Genomic DNA, 19,303 nt, shown 5'->3' with positions numbered 1-19,303 from the left:
TATATCAAAACCTTAGGTTAATATGTACAGCAATTACTTTTCAAAGTCATCAGTAGAAACTGCACTTTGACTGGGACACTTCACCAGGACAACACTTTGGGAAGCCAAGGGAGGAAACATGGTGAAAGGTAAATTCTCAGAAGAAACATGATGTGACAGTAATTATGACAGAGACAGGTTGGCCCATAAGTATTTACTTTCATTTTTAATATTTTATGATTTCACTTTCAAAACAGTACAATGAGGATGGACAGAATGCAAAGGAAGATAGAAAGTAGGAGAACACAGTTCAAAGTCATGCAATAAGATCAGTCCAACACCGTAAGATGCACCAACAAAACACTTTCCATGCAAAATATTATGGTCTATCGCCCATGCAGCATTGGCATTCCTCTAGAAAAAATGTCACCAAACTTACTCAGCCAACAAAATTTTATCCTTTGTATCAGTGGATGGGGTAAAATTGGAGAAGAATAGCATCTAGTTACTTCCCAGAAAAGAAAATGACAGGGGTCAGAGTGATAAGGCAGATCAATTTTTAAACAATCACAAATGTCCCTCAAAGGTAGATTCTCCTATGCTGACAAACATCAAATGTTTCCGTGCAGTCTTCCAGGTACACTAGAAGTGAGCGAAAACTGGGGTGAGGGTTGCTGAGTGAGAGGATACTATATCTTGAATATCTGTGGCTATCCCTCCTCCCTGTCCCTCCCACCACAACTGCTGGCACTGTCAAATACTGCATCGTAGGTAGACCTACACCAATGCTAGGTATAGTCCCTTAAGCCTTCAGAGACTGCAATAATGTATGCACACTGAAATAATATTCTTTAAATGCTGTGAAAGCCAACAACAATGAGTGCTTGGTGTAGAGAAGTAAAAGCTTTTAAAGAGGGAAAGCTTGATTTCACAAGAGGGAAAAAACAGGTCAACTCAATTTGATAAGTTGTTCCCTGGTTTGCTCTTCACTTGACTAAATCACAAGTGTAGGTCATATGTCATGTATTATTGGCCCTATTTCTGCCAGTAAACCAGATCTGAGCTTAGCATACAGTGATGATATAACATTTTTTGTGAATATTTGCAAAAAGATGATAAGCATCATAAGGTGAATAAACCTGGTCCAATTTCCAGATATGTGGGAGTACAACCACAGCAGGTGCAAATGTATTGAAAAATGTGGAGAAGTGACTTCATGTATAATTTAAACACAACAGGTATGCATAGCTTCAATTCTAAGAACACTTAACATAAGAACACAAGAAATAGGAGCAGGAGTTGGCCATCTGGCCCATCGAGCCTGCTCCATCATTCAATAAGGTCATGGCTGATCTGACCATGGACTCATCTCCACCTACCTGCCTTTTCCCCATAACCCTCAATTCCCCTACTATGCAACAATCTATCCAGCCTTGTCTTAAGTATATTTACTAAGGTAGCCACTGCTTCATTGGGTAGAGAATTCCTCAGATTCACCATTCTTTGGGCAAAGCAGTTCCTCCTCATCTTCGTCCTAAATCTACTCCTCCAAATCTTGAGGCTGTGTCCCCTAGTTCTAGTGTCACCTACCAGTGGAAACAACTTTCCTGCCTCTATCTTATCTATCCCTTTCATAATTTTACTTGTTTCTATAAGATCTCCTCTCATCCTTCTGAATTCCAGTGAGTACAGTCCCAGACATCCCAATCTCTCCTCATAGTCTAATCCCCTCATCTCTGGAATCAACCTGGTTTACAAAGGGATAAGAGAATGGGCAAACGTTTGGCAGATAGTGTATAACATGGGGGAGTGTGAGGTTATTCATTCTGGTTCCAATACAGTAGCATATATGTAATTGCTTCACTATTGTAAAAAGGAATGGTAGGAAGTCTTACTTTGACCACCAAGTCAATAAACAAAACTTTCAAAATTCTGACCTGACAAACCATCTTGTTGTCCATAAAGCAATATAAGGCATAGAAAGCTGGTAAATGGGATTAGTAAAAATGAGTACTTGATAGTAGGTGTGGACATGGTTGGCTGCCTGTTTCTGTGCTGTATGACTCTGTTATTCCATGAATTTGTGGCTAAGCTACTCCTCAAAGGAGCTGGGCCTCGGGAGGGAAATGAACCAAGATGACCTTGAACTAGTGTGGAATCCAAATCCACAGAACTAGCACTCAGTCTGAGCTTACAGGATAATGATACCAGGACACTACAACCACATATATGTCTACTGATAAGCAACTGAGTATTTAACACAGGGTAAGAGAAACAAGTAGAATGCACCTGGATAAACATACACATAAAGAGAAATTGGTCAAAGTGCCAAGAAAATGTAGGAGCAACAATCTGTTGACATTGATACAACCACAGCTGGAGTAGTAACACAGTTTTTGTCTGTGTTAAAGCAGAGACACACTTGCACTGAAGATATCCATGTGAGGAAAGGCTGAGGTCATTCGCATGGGAGTTGAGAAGAATGAGAGATGTTGTTTGTTAAAATGTATTAGACTCTGGTGGTACTTAACAGGGTAGCCTGTTATTTTTCATTTCTATTTTTATTTTTACCATTTCATTTTTACCATGGATGTTCAATCCTTATACACCTCCATCCCCCATCAAGAAGGCCTCAAAGCCCTCCGCTACTTTTTGGATAACAGACGCCACCAGTTCCCCAGCACCACCACACTTCTCCGGTTGGCAGAGCTTGTTCTAACTCCCAATAACTTCTCCTTTGGTTCTTCTCACTTTCTCCAGATCAAGGGTGTAGCCATGAGCACTCGCATGGGCCCCAGCTATGCCTGCCTCTTTGTGGGTTGTGTGGAACAGTCTATGCTCCAAATCTATACTGGCACCACTCCCCAACTTTTCCTCCGCTACATCGACGACTACATTGGTGCTGCTTCCTGCACCCATGCTGAGCTCGTCAATTTCATCAACTTTGCTTCTAACTTTCATCCAGCCCTTAAATTCACTTGGTCCATCTCGGACACCTCTCTCCCCTTTCTTGATCTCTCGGTCTCCATCTCCAGAGACAGACTATCCACTGACATCTTCTACAAACCCACTGACTCCCATAACAATCTTGAGTATACCTCTTTCCACCCTGCCCAATGCAAAAATGCCATTCCCTATTCCCAGTTCCTCTCCTGGGAGCATCTGCTCCCAGGATGAGGCTTTCTGTTCCAGAACTTCTCAAATGTCCTCTTCCTTTCAGGATCGTAGTTTCCCTTCTGGCGTTATCAAAGATGCCCTCACCTGCATCTCCTCCACCTCCCGCACTTCAGCCCTTAACCCATCCTCCCGTCACCACAACAGGGACAGGGTTCCCCTTGTCTTCACCTACCACCCCACCAGCCTCCGGATCCAACATGTTATTCTCTGCAACTTCCGCCACCTTCAACAGGACCCCACCACCCAGCACATCTTTCCATCCCTACCCCTCTCAGATTTTCGCAGGGATCATTCCCTCCACGACTACCTGGTCCACACGTCCCTCCCCACAGAACTCCCACCCGGCACATCCCTGTAAGCGCAAATGCTACACCTGTCCCCACACCTCCCCCCTTACCACCATTCCGGGCCCCAGACAGTCCTTCCAGGTGAGGCAACACTTCACCTGTGAGTCTGCTGGAGTTGTCTATTGCATCTGGTGCTCCCGGTGCAGCTTCCTCTACATCGGTGAGACCTGACGTAGATTGGGGGACCGCTTCGTCGAGCACCTACACTCCGTCCATCACAATAGACAGGACCTCCCGGTTGCCACCCACTTCAACTCAGCCTCTCATTCCCATCTAGATATGTCCATACATGGCCTCCTCTTCTGCCTTGATGAGGCCAAACTCAGGTTGGAGGAACGACACCTCATCTACCATCTGGGTAGCCTCCAGCCTGGTGGTATGAACATTGAATTCTCCAATTTCCGGTAATTCCCTCTCCTTCCCCCTTCCCCTATCCCAGGTCCGTCTCTGCCTCTCTCCCTTTTCAACTTTGCTTCTTTGTCTCTACAGTTCTTTCATGCTTATCTCCTCCCCCTCCCCCTTTATCTTTCCTCTGATTGGTTTTCCCCCCCATTCCTGATGAAGGGTCTCGGCCCAAAACGTTGGCTACTCTTTTCTCACGGATGCTGCCTGACCTGCTGAGTTCTTCCAGCGTTGTGTACATATTCTAACAGGGTAGCTGCTAAGGTGGGGGTGGAATCTAGAATCAGGAGGCATAATTTAAGTAGCAAAACTTTTTTAGATGGAATTCAGGAGAAATTTCTCCTCTCAAGGCTGTGATTCTCTAGAAATCTCTCTCCTAGAATGATGTGGAAACCGATGTCTTCAAAGCCTTAAAAGGCTAAGAGGTTTTTGGATTATAAAGAGTCAAATGTTATGATGAATATACACACTGGCGTTGAGATCAAGATCAGGCCAAGGTCTCGATGAATGGCAGAGCTGGCTCAAGGGTCGTATGACTGCTCCTACTCCCGCTGCTGTTTCTCAGTTTCTTAATATTCCGCAAACAGTGACATGACTATGATAGAAAACCCTTAACGTGAAGATAAAGAAACACCTTGATACTGTGGAGGACTCCCCTGACCTTTGCTGAAGCATGCTGAGAATCCCAGTTCAATGTTTCATCCAAAACACAGCACCTTTGACTGGTACTCCCTCAGCAATGTGCAGGAGTGTCAGCCCACTGTATATGCTCACTGTTGCTATAATTGCTGGATGTTTCGTTACAAATGAAAACACCCCTGAGGTGCATGGTGTTTTCCAGATGCCAACTTTAATGCTAGTTAAAGCAGCTGGCAGCTGATTAAAGCACTGACAGGTTTATTTACCTCTAGTCGATGGGAAATTTCTGGCAACTTTGTGATGGCAGGTTCCTTGTAAATAAATTCCTGTTCATCCAAATCCCCAAACTTAGCTCCATAAAATGCAACACGGAAGTATGTACCAAACATTCGTTTGGAAGCCTTGCAAAATAAAAATATGTTCAATGTAGATATCCACAGATGAGCTGTTAAATCATTGCAGCAACAGACATGAAATGTTAAGTACACCAAACTTTACAGTCCTATTTATAACAATGGGTATACTATAATGATGGTCATACGAATGTAAAGGCTACTTTGCAACATAATAGTTAACTAAGAATATTTTGATTATACAATATATTAGATAGTGTTACCCTGGTAAAAAAGGAGGGAAGATTTGTATTAATCAAATTCATGAAAAAGACAATGTGCCCATTCTGATATATAGTGTTCATGTTAAGAGGATTTTGTGTTAGATGGAAGTACTTAAATTAAGGAACGGTTTTTCCATTCATGGCCAGCAATGTGATTGTGTGTGTCTGTACATGCATGAGGGGGGAAGTTTGAGGAGTCTGTGCCACTAGCATCTCTGATTTTCTATATATACTACTCAACTCATTGAATAAAAATTGAAGAAAATATTACAATGTAAAAATTCATGATGCCAGCAGTATGGTCATTTACCTTTGTTGTAATGCTATCAAATGCTTTCTTCAGTTTCTCATGTATATAAGCCAGTTTGTTCACATCTCTATGGGCTTCTTGGATTGGTATGACAACTTTGTAAACTTCGTTCACTGTTTCATACATTTGAGCCTAAAGAAAGCAGTATATATTATCAGAATAATGATGTTACATAATAAGTTTCAATTGGTACATTTAATGTCCGAGAAATGTATACAATATACATCCTGAAATTCTTTTTCTTCATAGACATCCACGAAAACAGTGTCCCAAAGAAAGAATGACAGTTACGTGTTAGAACCCCAAAGCCCCCCCAACTCCCCCTCCCATGCAAAAGCAATGATCCCCCCCCTTCCCCACCAGCAAAAAGCACTGGTGCTCCCCACCGAGCACTCAAGCGTGCAGCAAAGCATCAATAAAGCCACAGACTTGTAGTACCCCAAAGACTACTCGTTCACCCAGTAATTCGACATACCACAGGCTCTGTGTCCCTCCCTAATGAGAGGTGTCCCCGTTTCACAGATAATAAGAACTAACAGAAGAAAATCTATGGATGTTAGAAATCCCAAGCAACACATACAAAATGCTGGAGGAACTCAGCAGGCCAGGCAACATCTATGGAAAAGAGTAAACAGTCAACATTTCTGGTTGAGGTCCTTCATCAGTCTCGATGAAGAGTCTTGGTCTGAATGTCGACTGTTTACTCTTTTCCATAGATGCTGCCTGGCCTGCCGAGTTCCTACAGCATTTTGTGTGTGTTGCTGACATTATAAGCATTTGTTTTAACTAATTACTAATTTATTATCCTTAAGTTTTATAAATTAGTAATTTCTTTCTACTCTCATGAACCAATGATTCATTTGAACAATTCATTTCAATTGCATCTTTCTACAAGTTAGGTCTTCTGTGAGGGAACCACAAGTCTCACTCTGTCAATCCAACTGAGCTAAGGAACACAGATTTTGATAAAAGATGAATTGAGAAAAAATATAGTTGAAATTAAATTGTGAAGTTAACCATCCTTATGTTGAAAAATGCCAGAAAGAATAGTGGTTTGATCTTAATTATTCTCTGTCCCACAGACACTGCTTCTGGAAATATCACTTCCCACTTGCTCGACAGACTGTGTTAAATTTAAAATGGAAGGAAACTTTCACATTTGTAGCTATGTTTTATTACTTGAATAAACTACCTGTTACCCGGGAATGCACTAGTCAAGTGTTATTGTCAACTTCTGTTAAAACCTGATAGGTTTGAAATGAGTTTGAGTCAGCCGTGAGGATTCTAACATTTTAGCATCACACCCGATCCAAACATACGCATTCTTTGGAGGTTCAGATTCCCTGTGTTGTAGGAGTCCTGTCAATGCACTTTTGAAAATAATCTTTGAACCTCCAACACAAAAGCAACAATTTTAAACTGCCAGTGGCCACATTGTTTGAAAACATTGGAAAAATGAAATTTAGAGGATTTTTCGATTCATATGTAGATTGTGACATTGGTTGCAAGATCATCTCTTTCTAAATCTATATGATATTATGGCGATGAGCTGAATTCGTGACACACTAGTGTGGAGGATCACAAGTACCTCCTTGTACTGAAGTCATATTTGAACAGTGGTGATGGGTTGGGAGTCCAGCATTTTGTCTAGGGATGAAGAGCTCTAACCTTTGCCAAGTACAACCTGCTTAAGCCAAAGACAGAAGCTGCTGTGTGCCATTCTTTCTGATTCCCTTTAGATCTAATCATGTGCTGAGGAGATGCTGCTGATAAGGTCACATTACCTACATGGTGGAGGAGAACCTGAGGAATAGAAAGGTAAGTGATTACAGGAAATTCGCTTACTGTATTGAAGAGCTCGGCAGCTTGTTCAAGTAAACCCATAAGACCATTTTCACTGAAGTATCTTCCACTGCAGATCCCATCCTCATCGGGGGACAGAATGTCATCGGAGACAGCAGATTCTTCCAGCACATTGGGTGATATATTCTGGAGACCGGGATGGGCAAATGAAATAGGCATACTGATGCTTATTATGTACAGTGATACTTAAGTGGCAGAAAAGATGTTGAGTGAATAGACATACCTGAAAACTAACACACCCTATTGGAAGGTACTTGTGATCCTCCAGCATGCTCAGGTACTCTGCTACAAGTGCTGCCGCGTGGACCAAGCACATAGCGGCCTCCGTGTAACACTTGCGTTTCGAGTGCTTTTCAGCCATGTTTTGAAGCCAGGTCAGCCGTAGGTCAGGAGAAGTCTGATATCCTTTTGCTAGTCTGAAATGTGTGATAAAACAAGGGAACGTACCAAAATTATATAGGAATATTAATACCCAATATTTGTTCTTCATTGACTGAACCAAGACTGGCAAACTTGGTCTTTTAGAGATATGAGACTGACAGCCTGAGTGAACTCTTCAATATGCACATTAAAGGGGAGTCTTATGTATTGATAAAAGGCACCTCAATGCTGATTTTATTAAATACTGAAATTAGGTCACACCGGCAACCCCATTCTAACCTTCTCCTGTCTTTTCAACTGCCGCGTATTCCTGATTTGCTTCACTTTAATAAATCAGTGATTTTGTTTTTGTCTGGGCTGGTTGGAATTTGTTAAGATTTAAATGTAGTTATCAAAACAAAACTCCCTTTTCGATGCCTTGCTAAACTAATTATAAACATTTTCTCATTATTGTTCATGGCAATTGAATATCACCAGAAATCTGAAAATTGTTAGTTCCTTTGCTTCCAAACAAATTTTCAGTAATGTTGACAGATGGCACAGTGAATTTTCTGAGAAAATTAACTTCAGTTTTATAGTCAGACATTCTGTACAGTGATGGTATATGGATGGCACTGACCTTGTAGAAACATTGCCCAGAAAGATCTCAGTAGTTTTAATTTTACCTTTCCCAAATTGATTGCTGTTCAATGTCAGTCCAATGGGACAATGATGTCATCAAGCTTGCTGAGTAGCCAATCAGAGTAAAGATTTCTCACAGGCAGCAGAGAAGCCTCCATTTGTGATGTTTGGAAGGCAGATTTTGCAACCTTGAGTTAGTACAGCTGGTTCAAAGTTAGCTAAGAGCGTGACCAGCTGCAGTTGTCAGGGTCAACTCATTTAAGTAGTCAATACAAGCTCTCAGCACAGCTTAGGCCTTGTGCGAAAAGTTTAAAAAGCTGGAAGATATGGAAAACCTGTCTATGAGCTCAAACCTAACTGGCATTTACCTAATTTGCAAGTAAATGGTGATGTTTAAATATTATTTTTGTCTTTATGATAATAAAGGAGCTGAGATCCTGTTTAAATGGCTGTTGAAGTGGGTATGAGAAGAGCTAAGGTATGCTACTGCTATGGCAGCTTCCTGAGAGGTGCCTCAAGCCTGCCAGAAGCAGTGGGTATATTCAATTGTCTGTGTAAGAGGAAATATTCATAGGAGAAAAGTAGAGTTCATATTTGGAGTCATTGACCTTCCACTGGAGGTTAGAACTGTCCTTCATCTTCGAATATTAACTCTTGTTTCTCGCTCCACAACTCTGTTTCTGATCGGCAGCATCTGCAGCATATTGATATTCACTACAAGCCGGGGACATTCAGAAAAATACATAGTGATTTCATGAATGGATGCATTTAAATACCTGTACATCAGGTCCATGAGCATCTCAGGGTCCTTTTGGAACTCTCTCATCTTCACCGTATCAGACAAGATGCTGTTGAGGTTCTTCAATAGTTCCTCCACCTGAAAAGCAATAGACATCGTCATTTTACTAGTAAGGCTCAAGTTTACTTACATCAACACAAAATGCAAAGTTTGCATGGGCTTATCCAGTCATATTCTGCATAATATAGCATCAGAAATGGTTATGATGCTTCACTCCCAGATGAGCTCAATGCCTTTTATGCATCTGGTGACCCTGCGAACATTTTTCAAGAGGGTGAACCCTCGAAGACGCCAGGCCCCAATGGTGTACTTGGCAGGGCACTGAAAACCTGGTGCCAACCAACCGACGGACGCGTTCAAGGACATGTTCAATCTCTCACTGCTGCAGTCAGAGGCTCCTATCTGCTTCAACAGGGTGACACTCATAACCGAAGCCAAGAGCAGGGAGAGCTGCCTCAATGACCATCACCCAGTTGCTCTCACATCTACTGTGATGAAACGATTCGAGCGATTGGAATCAACTCCTGCCTAAGCAAGGACCTGGACCTGCTGCAAATTGCCTATCGCCACAATATGTCTACAGCGGATGCAGTCTCACTGGCTCTCCCCTCAGCCTCAATCCACCTGGACAATAGTAATGCTTATGTCAGTCTGCTGTTTATTGATTACAACTCAGCGTTCAACGCCATCATACCCTCAGTACGAATCAACAAGCTCCAAAACCTGGGCCTCTGTACCTTCCTCTGCAGCTGGATTCGGGTGAACAATGAAGTCTTTGGGGTAACTGCAAGTCTGTGTCTTTGCTATTGTTTCGTTCACGCTCGAGTGCTGGTAGCGGGAGTGCTTTGTTTTTGCTGGTGGGGGGGAGGGTTGTTGCTCGCTGCCGCTTATGCGCGGGAGGGAGGGGAGCTGGGGACGGAATTTGGGGTTCTAACATTTAACAGTTGTTCATTCTTGGGGCACTCCTCTGTTTTTGTGGATGGTTGTGAAGAAAATGCATTTCAGGATGTATATTGTATACATTTCAAAGGTACTTTAAATTGTACCTTTGAAACCTTTGGACTACCTCATCAGGAGACCACAGTCAGCATCGGTGTAGCTCAACTCTACATACTTGGCCCGCTGTTCTACTCTCTCTAAATCCACAGCTCAAACACCATCCATAAATTTGCCAATGACACAACTATTGTCAGCAGAATCTCAGATAGTGACAAGGAGTGAGATAGATTAGCTGGCTGAGTGGTGTCATAGCACAGTGTCAGTAAGACCAAGGAATTGTTAGTGGACTTTAGAAAGGGGAAGTCGAGGGAATACACACCAGTCCTCAGTGAGGGATCAGAAGTGCAGTTTCAAGTATATGAAGATCTGTCCTGGGCCCAACGTGTCGATACAATTACAAAGAAGGCACAACAGCAGCTATATTTCATTAGGAGTTTGAGCAGATTCAGTATGTGACCAAAGTGTCATGCAAATTTCTACAGGTGTACTGCAGAGAGCATTCTAACTGGTGGTATCACCGTCCGGTGTTCAGGGGTCACTGCACCGGACTGGAAAAAGCTGCAGAGGGTTGCAAGCACAGGCAGCTCCATCATGGGCACCAGCCTCCCCAGCGTTGAGGACACCTTCAAAAGGCGATGCCTCAGAAAGGTATCATCCATCATAAAGGACCCCCATCACCCAGGACATGTAATTTGTAGTTATTTTTTAAAATATGTATTGCACTGCACTAGTGCTGCAAAACAACAAATTTCATGACAAATGCCAGTGGTATTAAACCTGAATCTGATTCTGATTGATAGAATATCATTCTAAAAGAATTTCCTCACCAGTTTTCGACTTACCGCTTTCCACAAGCACATCTTAACCACTGCTCACATGATAACACCCTCACTGAAAGATGGCTGATTATTCCCAGCTCAGTTGAAACCCATATCCATAGCCTGATGATCAGGAGTCAGAATCCTGGCTGGTTTATCCTCTATTACCTGGGATACTGCTGTCAGTCTTGGTTGTGAGCGATCCGACTGGATCATCACTCGGTCTATATGATGCAGGGACTTGCTAGATAAATTTAACAAATATCATTTAAAACTATTGACTGGAACAGCATATTCAATCCTCCACCCTGTCACTAGTGAAACCAAGTTGGAACTTTTCGCTGTAAAATGTGGCACTACTAAAGCTTGAATACGTTCACTTTGTGTTCATTAGCATAAATACAAAGACTGGGAAAAGTCTCAGTAGGGAGGACACTTCTTGAATTTGTTTTGCAACTAGGAGAGCAACTCCTGTCAAAGTCCGGGGCAAGCAGGAACAAGGGAATTAAGATGGATGAGGTGCGTGTGAAGCTTCAATAGCTGAAGGGTTCAGTAAAACTACAGTCTTGGAGAATGGCTGAGATTTATCTCGAGAAAAAGTCAAGTGATGATTTGTTAGAAGGCCAAATATAACATACACTCCGTGGTCACTCTATTAGCTACCACTTATATCAAATAAAGTGGCCTCTAAATGTATGTTCTGGTCTTCTACTTTTTTAGTCCATCCGCTTCAAGGTTCAACATATTGTGCATTCAGCGATGCTTTTCTGCACACACTGTTATAATGCGTGGTCATTTGAGCCACTGTCACCTTCTTGACAGCTTGAACCAATCAATCTCTCTGACCTCTCTCATTAACAAAATGTCTCTGCTCACAGGATTTCACACTATTCTCTGTAAACCCTACAGATTTGCATGAAAATCCCAGGAGATCAGCAGTTTCTGAGATACTCAAACAATCCTGTCTGGCACCAACAATCATTCCACAGTCAAAGTCACTTAGATTGCATTTCTTCCCTATCCTAACGTTTGGTCTGAACAACTGAACCTCCTGACCATGTCTGCACGCTTGTATGCACTGAGTTGCTGTCACAAGATTGATTGATTAGGTATTTGCATTAACGAGCAGGTGTACAGATGTAGCTAATTAAGTGGCCGACTGTTTACTCACTACAACTTCATTGGAGAAACCTCCCAAACGTGGACTCTATAGCTACATATGGGTAGCTTAGTAAATCTTTATAAAGCTACTGTTTGTGTTTTGGGTTAACTTTGGGAAACTTTGTCTCACCCTTACCTATATTCCTGGCCTCCTACAAGAGGTTCCATGCTTTCGAATGTTACACAGTACATAACCTGGTTTGAGAAGGCATCTAGATTTGCAGTCCGACTATTATTCCCTGTTGATAACGGACACTGGATTCGGTGAACTGCTATTTCCACTATAAACTTCATGCAAGCAAGAAATATCAATGCATCCTGGTGTATGTGATAATAAACAAATCTGAAACCTGAAGTGGTGGACTTAATTATAGATTACATTGTCTTTCTTTTGGGATGAGAAAGACGCTACACCTGCTTTGTGGGAACAGCACTACTGGGTGGCATTTCAAATGAAAATTGTTGGATTTGATAAGTCTGAAAGAAATTTGCACATCATGTATCAACAGACCTACAAAGCTACAGAACACACCATAAAAGAGAGAAATTCCATCTCCACGCATATATTCTGGAGATCATTTTACATACAAACAAGACCTCATCAAACTTTTGAATATTATCTCTGAATAGACAAGAGGGAACATGTATGAGGGCTTTTGGTATGGCTAGCTACAGCATTTCAAACCTGCTGGAGGCATATGGAACCAAGCAAAGTTATGTATGTTACAAAAATATACAAAGGCTAATTATCTCAATATTTCATGTCGGTACTTATACTTGCTGCAAGGGCCCTTACCTGAAATGGAAACATTGTTCGCTGCATTTCCTCATCTTCCTCTGCATACGCCAAAACAGTTCGCAGTGATCGCCTCAAGTATTCTTCATTAAAATCAGATGATTTACCAACCAGCGACGCTAAGGACATGGTGACCTGCATTTTAACCCTAGCAAAATTCTGCAAGCATAAAATGCCAAATTTATGTATTAGCAACGCAACTCCATACTCATTTTCAATTATTTTGGTAATAGACAATGAAAATTACTTCATGCACAATTGCTACATATTATTCAAGATTCCTTGCAAATTAGATTATTGATTGTTTTGTGTATTGATCTGGTAAGCTGTTGGTATTTTGGCATTACAAGGAAACCGTGTGATTGGATCAACTGATATATTAGTGCACTTAAAATTTACATATACCTATTGAGGGTAATGACAATATTGTAACCAGGAAGTATCACACCTAAATGACACACGCCTCTGTGAAGTTAACAGTGAAGCCAACTTTCCTGTGGCATACCCAGGAGTGACAGCTGTCAGTCTGTAGATGCACATCGCCTGAAATTGCACCTAGCTTCGATGGGAATTCCTTGTAAACGCAAAGTACACTGCAGATGCTGTGGACAAATCAACACTTCGTCAGTCCTGACGAAGGGTCTCGGCCCGAAACGTTGACTGCTCATTTCAACGGATGCTGCCCGACCTGCTGAATTCATCCAGCTTGTTTATACGTGGGAATTCCTTGAATGCTTCCAGTGAGACTGATAGATAATTTTATGAGGAAATAATACATTTTAACAAAGATTATATGTGAATTACATTGTTTATTAACATAAGCAACCAGGTACTCGTGTGGAGTTTTTGATTATACAGCATTTTAATACTTTTGTCATTTTTCTGTGTATTCCACTGTGAAATAGTTGATTATTGATTGTCAAAAGCAAGATATCAAAGTGGTATATTTTAACCAAAAACAATTATTTTCACTTCAATATGAATTACATACAAATCATGTAATGATTTAGAATTAAGGAAATATTCTGCCATGTGGATTAAAGAATTCCAATTCTAAATCTAGATCCCTTATTATTAACCTAAATTGTAGACCCAAATCTTTCCTGAACTGTGCTGAATCTATAGTTCTAAGAACTGAAAGTGTCAGGTGTGTGATAAATTGAGACAGACTATCTCTCTCTCTCTCTCTCTCTCTCTATATATATATAATACAGACACACACACACATACATACATATATACAGTATATATATAACACACTACAAAAAGAGAGCAGAAGTACAGTGAGGTAGAGGAAGAAGAAAATGAGATATAATTCTGTATTTACCTGTTACCAATAGCCTCTCATTGCTGTCAGCACTGTAAAATAATGTGGCAGTTTTATTTAATTTGGGGAGATCAATTTTCCTATCATCTCCGAAGGTAGCGGCTAGTCCTTATAAAGATGGCAGTAGTTTTTTGTGTCTAATAAAAATGCTGTGGTATTCCACAACAGGATTTGATTTCTTTTTACTTACAATCAGTCTATAGTTGATACTGTATTTCCGGACTAGAAATAAAAAAGCTTACACTGATTACGTTAAAGCTCTGTCTCATGATAAGGTAGAGTGTGGCACAGGCTTGAGCACGGGTGCTGTCAATACTGCTGCTGCAGTGATGTAAAACTCTTTGACACATGTCGGAACACTGCTCTGCCTCCTCCTCAAACAATAGGTCTGCATACTGGTGAAACAAGGAAACAATTGAATTACCACAGAGTTGAATAGATACACAGCACAGAAACAGGCCATCTGGCTCACCAAGGCCACTCTGATCATTAACCAGCCATGCTTCCCCCCCATATTCTTGTCAAGTCCCTCGAGATTCTACTAAGCATCTATGAGGGGTGATTCACAGTGGCCAGTTAATCTACCAATCTATACACCTTTGGGATGAGGGTGCATATAGGAATATCCAGAGGAAAATATTGAGGTCACATGAAAAATGTGTAAATTCCATATAGACACCACCCAAGTTCAGGATTGAATCTAAGAGTCTAGCATTATGAGGCATTGACTTTAATCACTGTACCACTGCGCCATATATACAAGCATCAAATTTCAATTCATATTGAATTTATAGATTGCCTTGAAAGCATAAAAAAAGTAAGATCACCTCACATGTGTCTGATTGTCAGGTGGGTATGTACTGATTAATCCACCAAAATATTCAAACTCACTGACTTTGCTTGGGACACATTACTAGATTATTTACACAAGTGACCATCATAATCAAAAAAGCCTTCAGTTTTTGTTCACTTCAATATGACATAACACAAAGGTCCAAAATCTGCAGACAATTAGCAAGGATTACGACCACAAGCCTTCCCTCTACCCATCCCCCTCATGGTAGGATGCATTTCATACTTTGGCCCCTTCGTCAAAGAATTTACTCAGGTCCTCTCTCCCTCTTTAAAATTGGTGTTGTAGAGGCTAGTGTGCCATATCTTATTTGATAAGACAGGTACCTCACCCTTGCCAGATCCCTTAAGGGGAAATGATAATTTCCAATATTGTGATTCTTCACCCTTACTGAGGCGGCGTCTTAGTCGATAGCCCTTCTGTCTAGCTGTGCAGATGGTGGTTTTAGTCCTTACAAATTTAACTTAGGTTTTCCACATTAGGGTACTTTTCTTATCCGAGTCTCTGTGGAACTCTATGTTTTCTGTGCACGATGTCTACAGTGTGTGCAATCTAAAACTAGTTACTTGGCCAGGCTACTCAGCCAGCATCCTTCAAACTCATGACCTTTAACACAGGCAAAAGATTCTTGGGAACACCTCCACCTGCAAGTTCCCCTCTAGGTGTAAATATAACATAAAACATAAAAAATGTTTCAAAGTCAGCCTTATATCTACTTACATCCTCAATTCTTGAAGAATGCTGGCAACTTACATTGTGCTTATCTGAGAAAAATTGTCACATTTCCAAGTTGGAGATGCAGCAAATTAGTCAAAGGGATCTGAGCTCCGAAATCAGGGATGATGGCTCAATGTATCACCCCACTGTAAACACTCAAGACTAATCTGTATGAAGCATTCATGTGCTGTGCTCGAGAAGATTAATAAAATTTTTGGTTTACCTTGCTTATGAGAGCTCTCAGTGTGCTGAAGCAATGTATAAGGTAGTAAGAGCTCTGGTTACAGCCCAGACTGTGAAGAAGAACCCTGAACACACTTCCTAAGACATTGTCCTTACAGTCGGACATTGAAATTGCCTACAGAATGGGAAGAAATAAGACTTAGATTATTCATTGGCTATTATTCACAACATATCATAATATGATATGATATCATAAATATTCCATTTTTTAAACTATAAATTAAAAATATACACTTCCAATATCAAGTTACTGACCCAACAGTAACCTCCTTAGCTGGATCTTTAACAATCCCATCAAGATGTCAATCACAGAACCAGAAGTATACTACATTTTTATTCCCTTCAGGGAAAAGAAAAGCTACAATTATTCATCTGGCATCTTGTGAAGTTCGGAAATATATCTGATCTTTGCTGAACCTACACGTGGAGTTTTCGTTAAGAAATCGTAGCCGGCATAGATCAGGTGCAGCAAAAATGTAAATCATGTAGATTTGAAATATGTTAAGAAATGAAACGGACATGGCTGGAAATGTAATTTCTGTTTCATTTAGGCAGGAGTTGAAGAGAGTAAAGATAAAGTTCAAAGTTGAAAATAAAACTTATTATCAGAGTACACACAGATCACCACATACAATCTTGAGGTTCTTTTTCTGTGGGCATACTTAGCAAATCTATAGAACAGTAACTGTAAACATCAGGAACTGTAAACCAACTGTCAAATGCAGATATAAATAAATAGCAATAAATAACGAGCATGAAATAACAAGATAACGAGCCCTTAAAAGAGTGTAGCTATCCCCTTTTGTTCAAGAGCCTGATGGCTGAGGGGTTGTAACTGGTTTTGAACCTGGTGGTGTGGGTCCTGAGGCTCCTGTACCTTCTACCCAATGGCAGCAGTGAGAAAAGGACCTGGCCTGGGTGGTGAGGATCTTTGATGATGGGTGCTGCTTTTCAAAGCAACATTTCATGTAGATGTGCTTAATGGTTGGGAGGGAAAGGTACTGGGCCAAATCTGCTACCATTTGTAGGATTTCTGCTCAAAGCCATAATGCAGCCAGTCAGCACAGTTTCTACCACACCCCTTTAGAAGTTTGCCAAGGTTTTTGATGACATGCCAAACCTCTGCAGACTCCTGAGGAAGTAGAGGTGCTGCTGTGCTTTCTTCACAATAATATTTATATGATAAGCCTAGGGCAGGCCTTCTGAGACAGTAACACCCAGGAATTTAAAGTTACTGACCCTCTCCAACTCTGCTCCTCTGATGGTTACTCTCTGTTTTCCTCTCCTGAAGCCTACGACCAGTTCCTTGGTCTTATTGACATTGAGTCAGAGGTTATTGTTGTTACACCACTCAGCCAAGTTTTCAACCTCTCTCCCGTATGTTGCTTCATCACCACCTTTGATACAGACCACAACAGTGGTGACATTAGCAAACTTGTATATGGTGTTGGAGCTGTACTTAGCCATGCTGTTATTGGTGTAAAGCGAGTCGAGCAGGGGGCTAAGTAACATCACATCTCTGAGATGCTCCAGTGCTGATGGAGATTGTGGAGAGATGATTTTTGCCAATCCAAACTGACTGGGGTTTACAAGTGAGGAAATCCAGGATCCAATTTCATAAGGGGCAATTGAGGCACAGGTCTTAAAATTTACTGATTTGTTTTGAGGTGATGATGGTGTTAAATGCTGAGTTGTAAACAAAAAAGAGAATCGTGAAGTATGCATCTTTTCTGTCCAGATATTCCAGGGTTGTGTGGCGAGCCAACAAGACAGCATCTGCTGTAGACCTGTTGCTTCGGTAGGTGAATTGGAGCAGATCCAAGATATGCTTGGACACCAGCCTCTCAAAACACTTCATCACTGTGTACGTAAATGCTACTGGGCGATAGTTATTTAGATAGGTTACATGCTCTTCTTGGGCACCGGTACAATTGAAGCCTGCTTGAAGCAGCTGTGTATCACACACTGGCAGAGCGAGAGGTTGAAGATCTCCATGAATACACAGCCAGTTGGTCAGCACAGGTCTTCAGTCCTCAGCCAGGTACTCCATCCAGACCAGATGCCTTCCTTGGATTCACTCTCTTGAGGGCAGCCCACACATCATCTTCAGATAGTGAGACCAAAGGATCTTCTGGAAACATGGCGGTCAAAGTGAACATAGAAGGCACTGAGCTCATCTGGAAGCAAAGCTCTGCTGTCCCCATGTTGTAAGATGGAACTTTGTAGGAGGCTATGGCATTCAAACCCTGCCACAGATGTCGAGTATCCCTCATTGATTCTGTCTAGACTCAGAATCTCCACTTCACCTGAAAGATGGTTTTCCAGAAATCATGCCTGCACCTCTTGTAGTTTCTTGATCTGCAGACTTGAATGCCTCTGATCTGGCTCTCAGCAAATTTCAGATTTCATTGTTAATCCAGAGTTTCTGAATGGGGGAAACCCTAAACCACTTCATAGGGTCACACTCACCCACAGCTGTTTTAATAAGGTCTGTAATGACCCTGGTGTAGTCATTCAGGAGTTCTTGAACAAGGCCCAGTCCACTGACTAAAGGTAATCCTGTAACCGTTCCCCTGTCTCCCGCAACCACCACTTGGTTGCCTTGATCTCTGGAGACTTGCTCTTTAGGCTCTGTCTGTATGCAGGTAGTAGGACTACAGCCAAACGATCTGACTTGCCAGAATGCGGTCTTGGGAAGGAAAAACAGGCATTCCTTATTGTAGTGTAGCAGTGGTCTAGTGTGTTGGGACCTTTGGTGCAACAGGTTATGTGTTGGTGATAACTGGGCAGGACTTTCTTCAAACAGGCTTGGTTAAGTTGCCAGCTATGATTTGAAATGAGTTGGGCTGGGCCATTTCTTGTTTACCGAGAGCATTGTGCAGTTTTGCGAGTGCTTGCTTATAATCGGCTCCTGGTGTTATGTAAACTAATGTTTTAGGATGATGACATTTCATCTTGATTGTTAAATATTCCTAGAAATCAACTTAGAGAGATTTCTACTTTTTATGTTCATTCTTTCATCAGAAACAGGTTTATTATGACTAACTTATTGCTTTGTAGGAGCTGTGCAAAGACATAAAAATGACTATAAATTACAAAATTAATAAACGGTATAGTAAAAGGAGTAACTACGTGTTGTTCGTTGATTTGTGGACTGATCAGAAATCTTATGGTGAGGGGAAGCTGTTCCTAAATCGCTGAGTGCGGGTTTTCAGGCCTGGTACCTCCTCCTCAATGGTAGTAGTGAAAAGGGGA

The 19,303-nt window shown here is 41.4% G+C and overlaps 1 protein-coding gene and 1 long non-coding RNA gene across 5 annotated transcripts in view; one reads left to right on the top strand and one right to left on the bottom strand.

Moving 5' to 3' along the window:
- Positions 1-19,303, bottom strand: part of dock8 (dedicator of cytokinesis 8) — a 259,562-nt gene that overhangs the window by 26,345 nt on the left and 213,914 nt on the right. For all 4 annotated transcript variants that reach the window (XM_059969949.1, XM_059969950.1, XM_059969951.1 and 1 more), the window contains 8 exons: positions 16,029-16,163; positions 14,478-14,630; positions 12,909-13,067; positions 9,112-9,212; positions 7,557-7,749; positions 7,316-7,459; positions 5,471-5,602; positions 4,811-4,945 (listed from right to left, as the gene is read on the bottom strand). In XM_059969949.1, the coding sequence (XP_059825932.1) occupies positions 4,811-4,945; positions 5,471-5,602; positions 7,316-7,459; positions 7,557-7,749; positions 9,112-9,212; positions 12,909-13,067; positions 14,478-14,630; positions 16,029-16,163 (1,152 nt within the window). The remainder of the gene's footprint in view (positions 1-4,810; positions 4,946-5,470; positions 5,603-7,315; positions 7,460-7,556; positions 7,750-9,111; positions 9,213-12,908; positions 13,068-14,477; positions 14,631-16,028; positions 16,164-19,303) is intronic.
- Positions 65-7,524, top strand: LOC132394153 (uncharacterized). The gene is made up of 3 exons (XR_009512194.1): positions 65-128; positions 7,210-7,288; positions 7,389-7,524. It is a non-coding gene; the product is annotated as an uncharacterized LOC132394153 (long non-coding RNA).

This window comes from Hypanus sabinus, chromosome 5 (assembly GCF_030144855.1).
Source record: "Hypanus sabinus isolate sHypSab1 chromosome 5, sHypSab1.hap1, whole genome shotgun sequence".
NCBI lineage: Eukaryota > Metazoa > Chordata > Chondrichthyes > Myliobatiformes > Dasyatidae > Hypanus > Hypanus sabinus.
Note: the sequence above shows the minus strand (reverse complement) of the source record. Positions and strands in the feature narration are given on the sequence as shown.